This window comes from Barbus barbus, assembly GCF_936440315.1.
Source record: "Barbus barbus genome assembly, chromosome: 37".
NCBI lineage: Eukaryota > Metazoa > Chordata > Actinopteri > Cypriniformes > Cyprinidae > Barbus > Barbus barbus.
In genome coordinates, this window is record NC_136715.1 from 19403142 (window position 1) to 19414964 (window position 11823).

General features: G+C 37.6%; 1 protein-coding gene and 1 pseudogene across 2 annotated transcripts; one reads left to right on the forward strand and one right to left on the reverse strand.

Moving 5' to 3' along the window:
* The first annotated feature begins 3945 nt into the window (after window positions 1-3945).
* On the forward strand, window positions 3946-6693 carry LOC306856637 (keratin, type I cytoskeletal 13-like; annotated as a pseudogene). Its single transcript has 5 exons — window positions 3946-3992; window positions 5561-5703; window positions 5815-5979; window positions 6113-6231; window positions 6441-6693. The product of its transcript is annotated as a keratin, type I cytoskeletal 13-like (transcript).
* Window positions 6694-8557: 1864 nt separating this feature from the next.
* On the reverse strand, window positions 8558-10837 carry LOC306857221 (keratin, type I cytoskeletal 19-like; the record flags this gene model as incomplete). The annotated part of the gene is made up of 6 exons (XM_079397045.1): window positions 8558-8782; window positions 9073-9198; window positions 9304-9468; window positions 9574-9730; window positions 10250-10332; window positions 10445-10837. 6 exons carry the CDS (start codon window positions 10835-10837, stop codon window positions 8558-8560), a joined length of 1149 nt encoding a protein of 382 aa, XP_079253171.1.
* Window positions 10838-11823: the final 986 nt, after the last annotated feature.

Below are 11823 nucleotides of genomic sequence, written 5' to 3' on the forward strand. Positions count from 1 at the left end.
TCTTCATTTGTGTTCTAAAGATGAATGACATGTCTTATGGGTTTGGACCGACATGAGGGTGAGTAATTAATGACAGAATTTTCATTTTTGGGTGAACTATCCTTTTAAGGTTTAGGTCTACAAATTATTATTTTATATCATAATTCAACAGCAATGCACGTTTGTGTGAGAGTTTCCATCTCAAATTCTGCCTCCACTTTACTTATGTATGTGTACTTTAGCATGCTGTTAATCATACAATCATACTGCATTTGAAACTAAGCAAATGTATACAACATTTCACCATGTTTTATTTTCCTTGTAAAAGACATGCATAGCTTTAGTCTCCCCAGGTCAACTCAGTGTTTAACTTTGTAATTCAAAACAGTACTTCATCCTTCATCACATATGTTGTAACAGAAGGGAGGTACACAGACTTTGAAAACCCTTGTATTAATGCAAATAACTTTGTATTACAAATTATGTGAAAAACACTGGTCATCAATACTTGAGATACAGTTTCTGTTTGTTTGTGTGTTCGGTAGGCCAAACAGAGTGTCTGTCTCAGAGAGGTCACACCTCAGATGACATAAGCAAGCACCTCTTCAGGGTTCGCAAATACCGTGCAAAGACTGTTGGTGGTGAGTATTTGCATAACCATTCCGAGAGTTACACCACTCAATTTAAATGGACAGTTAAGCACTACAGATATAGTCAACAAATTAGAACTGAGTATCAAGACCTGCAGTGTAAATTCTGCCTTAAAGTGGAAGTGAAGCAGCCAGTCAAGTTTGCATTATATAGTAAAGTGATATCCACTTTAATTAAAAAATATATAACAAACACGATTAATAAAAAGGATGTTTTGTTATAGCTTTTAGAGCAAGGGCGCCGCCATCTTTCAGTACCACCGCGTGTGACGTCACAGAGTTGGTTTGCTCCTTTGGCCAGTAAAGTAATAGGCATTTCTTTATTTTTTTGAACACATAAATGTTATTTTATTACATCAATATTTTGGTTTTCACCATAATTTGGATGAATAGTCAACATAAATATCTATATCACATTATCTAGACCTATTTCACAAAGTTTTGATCATTAGGTTATATCCCAAATATCGTTTACGTGATGTAAACAAGTTTGGTATGCGAGTACCAAATTAAGTCCACTTTCTTGCCTGTTTAAGCAAATGCACAGTATATTATGTTAATGGCTGTTTTGATGAATATCTATGTAAACGTGATTTGTTTCCGACCCGCTCTTCACCCCGAACCAGAGCAGATTCACAACTTCTTCCACCCGTAACAGCAGTAATGCTCGGCCCCCTCGCCGCATCGGCTCAAATGCATGAGCAGTTGCACTTATTATGGGCTTAACAGGCCTTTCAAGTTCGTCTTCCTCCATTTAAAAAAAGCATGTGTTCAAAAAATAAAGAAATACTTATATATTACTTAAGTGGCCAAAGGAGCGAACCAACCCCGTGACGTCACACGCGGTGGTACTGCAAGATGGCAGCACCTTTGCTCTAAAAGCTATAACAAAACATCCTTTTTTCTTTAAAATGGTCTCATTAATCATGTTTGTTATATATTTTTTAATTATTGTGGAAATCACTTTACTAAATTATGAAAACTTGACTGACTGCTTCACTTCCACTTTAAGGATGGGCTATAACGTTAACAATCTCTATATGTATCATTTCAACATTTCTGTGAAGCTTACTTATTTCTTTTTGCAGGATTAATCAGCGAGTCCGAGTGAAAGCCAGAAAATGCACATTCATATTTCTTTATTTTTAAATAAAGATGTTAAAATGTTAACTTTTTGTGTTTGATGTTTATTTCCCTCTGAAGAAAGAGATTACTCATTTTTATGGTTTTGATTTCATGTGCATGGTCGATGAATTTACTTCGGAAAAACACTTCGGTATATGCAAGTCTTTATAATATTAACTGGTTATGATTTTAGGTTACAGTTTCTAGTGTTGTTTCGGCAACAGTTTATCAAAATATATGTTCTTGAGGGTGTTTCTTTCAACAATAAGGACAAAACCAATGCATAATTTTGATGTTATAATTAACATGACCAGCAGGTGTTAATGGCTGCCTGTGCACCTGACTGCAGTGGATACCATTAAAAGTGTACAGATCAAAACCAGTACAAATCTGTAATGGAAACCAATATAAACCACTAAAATTTGTCCCAAAACACACTACGTAATGGAAACCATTTGGTAATGGTTTTACGGGTTAAAAGTTGATGGTTTGTAATGGTATTTGTAGTGGTAATTTGTAGTTTCTATTATTATTATTTTTAATGTAACCACCATAACCAATATAAAACTGCAATGGAAATCAGGACCAGTACAAATTTCTAATGGAAACCTATACAAACCAATAAATACTAATGGAATATGCCCAAAACACACTACGTATTTAATGGTTAATGGCTGATGGTTTGTAATGGTTTTGTAAGGGAAACCATTAGGATTTCTGTAATGAGCATATTAAGCGACATACTATACAAATCTCAACTGCTTGACTGTTATGATTATTAAAAATGAACATTTTTACCATGAAAAAAAATTATATTCAAAAACTGTTTTGAAAATGATTAAGATTGTAGACATTTATTCAGTGATAAAATGTTATTGCCTTAGACTGTAAAGACATTTATTCAAGGTGTGAGGAAAACGTTATACATTACACCATGTGACTTGTTAATAATTCTTAATATTCCATCACTGCAGTCCCTCACTCCAGTGCACAATACTGTCAAAAGGGTGATCAGATGATGATGTTTTCGTCCGCTGCCTGTCATCCTCTTCAGGTCGATCTGGCATTGTCATTGAGCTTTCAGTCTTCAGCTATAGCTCTCACAAGCTGAAAATGTTTCTGGAGGGAAAGTTACAAAAAAAGAAGAAGAAGTAGTATTTGACCATATTTCATTTTAAACACCATATTAACAACAAATACTGTTTTATTCAAGGATGCCAGAAGTATTTCTTATTGTTCACCATCTAACTGCTTGAAGGAGTCCTCAATATCCACAGGCTCTCTTCAGTAAGGTGCGATTATTTGATAAACTGAACGAATCCCGACCTTTATCTGAGCATACTCCACTCTTTCTGCAGTGGAACGCAATTCCTCCCGTTTCAGTTCCTGTTGAACACATCAATAGTTTGAGAGATGCATGAGATGACGCGCATGCATGAAGAAGAAGATAAGACAGAGCTAAGATATGGACGAGGCTCTAAAATGCATGTTTCAAATGTACAAAATACAGCCCTTGGTGGTCTACTCTCACAAATTATTTTGTGGGACTTCATTGCAAAAGTGGCCCTCTAGAAAATTCACTCACAAACCTTATAACACAACTGTGGCTTTCATAGTTTAATTATGAGATAAGTCTATTATTATATTAAATTATTATGTTTGGCTATCCTGTTTTACACATGTAATTTAGATACTTTACAACAATACATATAATAAAACATTTAATAATCAAGCCTGTAGAAAATCCATAAGTGCACCAAATGATTCCTTTATTAACAAGATACACTGAATTAAATAATAGCCAGATAAATAAAAGAGAACAGGTTGAGAATAACTATGGAGAGAAAAATATTTAGTAATATTTTCAAACAGTTGAAAAAGCACATTTTGGATGATCTGTTTGGAGATTAAAGCTTTTAAAATGTAACACTTGTGAAAATACAACAAAGATATCTAACTAGTTGACTGCTCAGCAGCTAATATGAGTGTAGTGTAGTGTTGATCAGCACTAGAGGTGTCAGTGAGCAGCAGGTTGAGCAGCAGCTGATACTCTTGTCTCTCGCCGGGTTCAGTGGCGGAGCCTGTAATCCAAGCTACTGGGAGGCTGAGGCTGGCGGATCGCTGGAGCTCAGGGCTTCTGGGCTGCAGGGGACTATGTCGATCGGGTGTCCGCGCTAAGTTCGGTATCGATATGGTGCTCCTGGGGGAGCTCGGGACCACCAGGTCGTCTAAGGAGGGGTGAACCGGCCCAGGTCGGAGACGGAGCAGGTCAAATCCCCCGTGCTGATCAGTAGTGGGATCGCGCCTGAGAATAGACACTGCAGCACAGCCTGAGCGATACACCGAGACCCAGACTTTTGCGTTTGTATATCGGCATGATGACAGTGAAAGAAAGGTTTAGAGATGAATAATGATTAAAAAATCAATCATAATAAAATCTTTTCACTCTTGCCAATTCCAAATAATGGCATTGTCTCACTTTCAAGTTGTTAACCTTTTTATTTTTATTATTTTTTAAACAATCTTGCATTTGCGGCGTTGCACTTGTTTGATAACATTACGGGCACTTCTGTATGTCCAATGATTGTTACTATATCGCCTCTCTCTGGATGATATGTGATATTTCTGTTTGTATGCAGCGTCTGCATTCCTTGACCAGACGGAGGCGCTGTTTCACACTTTAAATCATAAATATGTTAGGTATATTTTTTTGATATGAGATTTGAAAAGGGAGAAAAAACTGTTCGGCAAAAGGAGGGCTCGAACTCGGGTCAATAGCCAGCAACACTGAATGCAACGCTGTCAGATTACGTCATGTCTCATTTACCTGTGAGAAAACATTACAGTACAAAGTACATAATATTACACTAATAACGCCTTCTATTCTCGCTCAGTCTGCAATAGCGTAATGGAACGCGCTGATGACGTATCATGTCTGCGCAAACAGGTTTGGAAATAAATTACATACGTTGACAGGCCGATAGGACAGCCGAGGGATATGATTGATCAAACATTTTATGGTCCTACGCATTTCAAAGATGATATAAATACATACATTTAAACCTTAGTGATTGCTATCAGGATGTGCAGAGACTTTAAACCAGCATAACAAAATGTTTCTGGATTATATCATCCAGTCCTGCCTTTAAGAAGTTTCAGTAAATCCTTAAAATGGACAAGATATCCAGATATCGATGTAGCTCAATAAAAAGAACACAAAAACACTTTCACTGATGAAACACTAAGACTAAATACACTATATATATATATATATATATATACCAGTAAGAACCAGTAAAAATATCCCTTTTGGTCACATGCCCAGAGCTGCTGCTGTTACATAAAACTACAACTTGGTAGTGCTCTCGAACAAACTATTTGTCTGAGACCAGGACTTTTAGCAGGACAGATCAGGTAAGTATAAACCACTTTAGCACTGTGAGGAAAATACAGTAAGGCACGGTTCAAAAAGACATGATTCGTCAAGAACAATCAGGTTCTTCCACACTGACTGAATCAATCATGTCTTTTTGAACCGTGCCTTATACACAGAGGCACTGTCATGTTAGAATAGAAAAGGGTCCTGTCCAAACTGTTGCTATAAAATTAGACCTTAGACTCTCAGATATCAGAAAAATACCTTAATTTGTGTTACGAAGATGAACGAAAGTCTTGCGGGTTTGGAACAACATGAAAGTGAGTAATTAATTACAGAAGTTTCATTTTTGGGTGAACTATCCCTTTAGGAGATTGTGTTTCATATATGAACGGTGAGTTTTTCGCCTTGCTTTACATCCAACATTTAGATATGAGCATGAGTTAGCAGTGCGACAGACTGTGGAGGCCGACATCGCTAACCTGCGGCACTTGCTGGACCAGATGACCCTGACTGTCTCAGATTAAATTATGTGTAACTGGTCTTTGGGCCATAAATGAAGCCTACTATGAAGAGCTTGGTGTGGAATAATGTTTTTTTTTAAAGTTTTTTTTTAAAGTTTTAAATAAAAATGCAAATTGATGGTTAGTCAAGAATTGATGCTAGAGTCATGTGTGTTTATAGGATGTGGCAGCACTACTGTGTCAGCTGACAGACACAAAAGTGCATGTGGAAGTGGATGCTGCTCCTCAGCAAGACCTGAACAAGGTTTTGGAAGAAATCCGTTGTCATTACGAGACCATCATAGACAAACACCGCAGAGAACAGGAGTGCTGGTTCAAAGAGAAGGTGAGACTTCATCCGTTGTTTCTTTGAGTCCTCCAGAGGTGGATGGTAATTTGACGTCATATATTTCACCAGACTTCTGAGACTACATCACAGTACAGTATAACAGTGGTGTGTGTTTATGACTCTCTTTAAGACGGCGCAAATTTGCAAAGATGTGGCCAGCAATACAGAGTGCCTAGAAACCTCTAGGTCACAGATCTCAGATTTGCGGCGTACCTTGCAGTGCCTGGAGATTGAGCTACAGTCAGCATGGTGAGGAAATCATCTGTTTGTTAGAATGCACAGGTGCATTAGATGGACTAGCATGACAAATATAAACATTTTGTGGGATTTGAGCTCATAGGCTGGAATACACTACATGATTTTTATAATCTAAACAGATTTTAAAACACTAGGTCATCATACATTTGCCAACTTTGTAAATGGTTACTTATTAATTACTTATGAATTAATATAATGAGTTTTCTTTCTGCCTCTTTACCCACACAGAAAAGAGCGCTGGAGTGCTCACTGTTGGAAACAGAGGCTAGGTACAGCACTATGCTAGCAGGTTTCCAGAAACAGATCAACACATATGAGGCAGAGCTTTGCAAGGTGCGCAGTGGCATTGAGCAGCAGGGCAGAGACTATGCTGCACTCCTGGACATCAAGAGCCGTCTGGAGCAGGAGATCGTCACCTACAGGTGCCTCCTGGAAAAGCAGGACATTAAGTAAGGGTATCTTTTCATTGAGCGTTGGGTGAAAAAGCTGTGGCATTATGTTTTTCTGAAATGACTAATGCACTACTCTTTTTCCCCTCTTACAGGACTCAAGAACAGGGTAATTCAATATCTCTTTTTCCAGTATATTGAGGTTGTGGGGGTTGTTTGGGTCAGCTTCAGGATGCATGTTATTCATTAATCTCTTTTTCTCTGCCTTTCAGGTGGGGTATTTGTGTGTATGACACCAGCTGACACAACGGGCAAATGTACATAAGTTAAATGAACAATTTTAAATGTAAACAAAGAATCTAATGGAGGGTCCTTGTAGTACAATTGTATTAAACACTCTGTACTGACTAACAACTCACCATTAAAGACTGATAGAGAAACATGTCTTATTAAAATAGGAATTTTGGGCATCTGCAAAGAGTTGATTTTGACTGTGTTTATGAGTACATTAAACTCTATGAGAGTCAATATGCAAGATTTTGCATAACTTTAACTGTAGAATCCATAAATCAACGATAGAACACCACTTGAGATTATGATTTAGATGAATTATAGATATTTTGTTAGTGGTGGTGGTGGACGTTTTTAAAATAAAGTGTAAATGATATTTGCACATGATTTGAAAATGTTTATAGGTTACAGTAACAGATAACACTAAAGTTAAGTTTACATATTTAATATTTTAAAGGGAAATTCCATCATTATTTACTGAATAAACAAAAACATTTCTCACATATTCTCATTTTATGTTTAAATGAAGAAAGAAAGTCTTACAGGTTTGAAGTGACATAACGGAAATGAAGACAGAATTTTTATTTTTGGGTGAATCGCCTTAAAGCATGACAACGCAAATATTTTGACAATAACATTGCACCTAAAACATTTTAGGGCTTTCTTAAATAGATGGAATTCATATAGGCTACAGCTGATTTTTGACCCCATTAATAAGTTATATGATGCTGGACAAACGTAAAAGACTGAGTCTGCACAGACCATTCTGTGTATTAGGGGGCATTTTTCTTGCTGTTTTGCTTTTTTGTTGTTGATGATGAAGCATTGTTGCTGATATAAAGTTATACAGCTACAGTTGTGTTGCTGGGTTTTAAAGCAGTTTTTTTTTTTACAGCTTATTGTCCACTCGATTCAAATATGGATGACTATCTACACTAGATGTGTGCTCATACTGCCAGAGCTGTATGTATTAATTATAAAAAACTATCTGTTATTTCTGACTGATGAAACTGCCTTACAAGAATGTCACATTTTAGTAATCAGCAGTATAGTTATGCCTATGCTGTAAGAATGTTTACAATAGATAAAGTGAGAGGAGGAAGAGTGCCCTTAACAAATTGTCAAAGATAAGATGGTGGTTTGCAGCTTGAAAAGGTTTGAGAACCAGGTTTAAGGTGTAAAAGCACAGCTTAATGAGCAGTATACACTTATTAAAAGTTTATTTCAGTATAAGAAAAGTGTGTTCAGAACAATTCACAGTTTGACACCAAAACAAAACAGACACCAAAATATTGGAACTGAACTTTAATATGGAATGCACACAATACATCTCCAAATCAGCCACTCAATAATTGTCTTACAGTGAATGGTAAAAAAAAAAAAAAATTGGATTTAAAACTGAACTTTAACTAGGACACTTCATTGCATTCATTGTTTACACTGCCCACCTGCAGGGTAGAAAAACATTCACATATATATCCTCCATATATTCATAGAGAGAGGGAGAGAGTAAATATAGGGAGAGATAACCTTTTTAGGACCTAGAAATGAAAAAAGAAAATATTCAAATAACATAAATTATGTAACGTAAAAGATTATACAATATTATAGACCTACTATCTGTGACACTGTCATACTTACTTAATGTCCTGCTTTTCCAGGAGGCACCTGTAGGTGACGATCTCCTGCTCCAGACGGCTCTTGATGTCCAGGAGTGCAGCATAGTCTCTGCCCTGCTGCTCAATGCCACTGCGCACCTTGCAAAGCTCTGCCTCAAATGTGTTGATCTGTTTCTGGAAACCTGCTAGCATAGTGCTGTACTTAGCCTCTGTTTCCAACAGTGAGCACCCCAGCACTCTTTTCTGTGTGGGTAAAGAGGCAGAAAGACAACCTCAGACAACAGCTAGCTAAAAATTGCTCATATCTAAAGATCAATGCTGAAAACTTGTGCATAAGAAGAATAGACACTTTGCCTCATCTTAATTTTGGAAGTCACGGATTAACACATCAAGCTATCACTTAACAGTTAACTTTAGTTAACCCTTTGTTAACTTTCAGACAATGTATTACCAAAACTCTCTTTCCACTGCCTCTCGCAATCCTTTTCTATTTTTGTACTTGTCTATCACATCCTGTGTTTACTGCATCTCACCATGCTGATTTGAGACTGTAGCTCTATCTCCAGACTCTGCAAAGTGCGTCGCAAATCTGAGATTTGGGATGTGGAGGTTTCTAGGCACTCTGTGTTGGTGGCAGCATCTTTACACAGATTTGCCATCTTAAAGAGAGTCACAAACAGGCACATCATGTGAGCTATTCAACTCATGAGTCAATGAGCTATATTATTTTACATGCACTAATACCAGACAGACAGAAATCTCACCTTTTCTTTGAACCAGCACTCCTGTTCTCTGTAGTGTTTTTCTATGATGGTCTCGTAATGACAACGGATTTCTTCCAAAACCTTGTTCAGGTCTTGCTGAGGAGCAGCATCCACTTCCACACACACTTTTGTGTCTGTCAGCTGACACAGTAGTGCTGCCACATCCTATAAACACACATGACTCTAGCATTATGGTTTAGGAAACTACTGCTGTTCTTAATCTTCAATTAAAATATTCAAAATTTAAAAAAAAATGATTGTGCTACAAACCTCCTGGTGAGTTTTCCTCAAATACACCAGCTCCTCCTGCTGAGCGCAGATCTGCCTCTCCAGGTCTGATTTTGCCAGGCATGTCTTCTCAAGAATGCAGCGCAGGTTATTGACGTCAGCTTTTACACACTTCTGTATCACTGCCTCATTCTCGTATCTGATTTGTGGAAAGATCAGAGAGGAAACAATCATCATGTTTAAACATGACTATGATCTATGTACAAGCAAACAGCTATACAGACCCTAATCAAGTTAGATGTCATATTGACTTTTATGATAACAAATCTGAAAGGGTTGGACTTCAGAGTTTTTCCAATGTAGGCTACACACAGTATAAAGGTCCTAGATCACATAATTTCACAACTTTCAAAACAAAAAGACGTTTCATCAGCTAAACAATCGGTGTATGTATAGCTAAACATCTGTATATGTACATACATGCTTTTGCTTCCATACATTTTTGTTTATATATTTGCCAGCCAAAGGCTGATTGACTAAATTGTTCCATAATATTGATCATATTCATAATTTGTTTGTAAAAAAAATTGCATTCCTTAATGTGGGATTTTTTTAAAGGGACACAAATTAGACTTTACTATTGATAAACAGAATTTGGTTTGTTAACCCTAACTTATGAAAATGTTTGTAAATGTCAAATGCTCCAAAAAAACCTCACTTTATCTTGAAGTCCTCAGCAGCCAGTTTAGTGTTGTCAATTTGCAGAAGGATTTTGCCATTGTTGGCAGTAGCATCTTTAATCTATAATGAAGATCATTGACAAAGAAAACTATAAATGTAGATCATATATAATAAAACAAGTATTTTTGTATTATATTTGTTCATAGTAAAGTAATTTTTACTAATTTTGTACCTTTTCCTGGAGGCAATCGATGGTCTTGAAGTAGCAGCTGTAGTCCCTCTGGCAGATCAGCCCCTTCTTTTCATAGTACTCCTGGATCTGCTTCTCCAGAGTAGCATTGGCAGCCTCCAGAAAGTGCACCTTATCTAGGTATGATGCCAGACGGTCATTCAAGTCTTGCATGGTGGCCTTCTCGCTCTTCTGGAGGTAGTCATAACACCCTCCAGTCATGATTCTTGTGCCAAATCTTCCACCTTGTCCGCTATGACAAGGGGAGCAAGCATTCGAATGATAAGAGGAGGTAGAGATGCGGGTCTTTTCTCCAAAACCACAGCCATAGACACTGTAGGCTTTAGGTGCAACTGTACCACAACGACGAGGACCGATTATGGACTTTGAAGTCATGGAGAAAGAGCTGAAGGAGGACTTGGGGTTGGAGACAGAGCAGGGCTTGGGGAAGGTCTCAGAGCAAGTCTTCATATAGGTATCGGAGCAGGTCTTGGGGAAGGCGAAGGAGGAAGTCTCGGAGCAGGTCTCAGAGCAAGTCTTCACATAGGTATCGGAGCAGGTCTTGGGGAAGGTGAAGGAGGAAGTCTCGGAGCAGGTCTCAGAGCAAGTCTTCACACAGGTATCGGAGCAGGTCTTGGGGAAGGTGAAGGAGGAAGTCTCGGAGCAGGTCTCAGAGCAAGTCTTGGGGAAGGTGGAAAAGGACATGGTGGATGAATGCAGAGATAGATGAACGCAAAAGGGGAAGATACTAAATAAAATGCTCAAATTGTCGTGAAGCGTATGGTGCCTTTGAGGCCAGCTCTGTCATCTTATATAGCTGGAGCTTTAGGGCGGGCTCAACAATTTGACAAAGGGAGTGTGTGTGTGTGTGTCACCACCAGTAGTATTAGAACTCAAGAACCAGTGTATTCCACCCTAATGAGGAAGCTGCAAAAGAATTTATGTGTGTGTGTATATATATTTGTGAATAAAAGTTGGTGCTTAACTGGACAAAGCAGACAATTATGAGTAAGTTTTAACAATTTAGTCTTTTTAAAGACAGCACAAATAGCTAAATGTGGGTGGTGTTTCAATTGTACACATGACTCAAAGGTCACTTAATAGACTAATGCCTTCACAACAAAGACAGACTTGGGCACAAGATCAGAAAGACCTATTAAAATAATTTTAAGATAAAATATGGTCATTTTGAAATTACTGCTATTATTTTTTTCCACAAACATCATTGGGGTCTCTTGGGCCCAAAACATAAAACAGTCAACACATAAGTCAGAAAATGAGGCTTAAGTTTCTGATTTAACCTTGGATATTAAAACCTGCGCCATTCAAAAAGTCTTTCAGACTTCTTGAGGTATCTTTTTTTCACAGATTTCCCCCTAAAA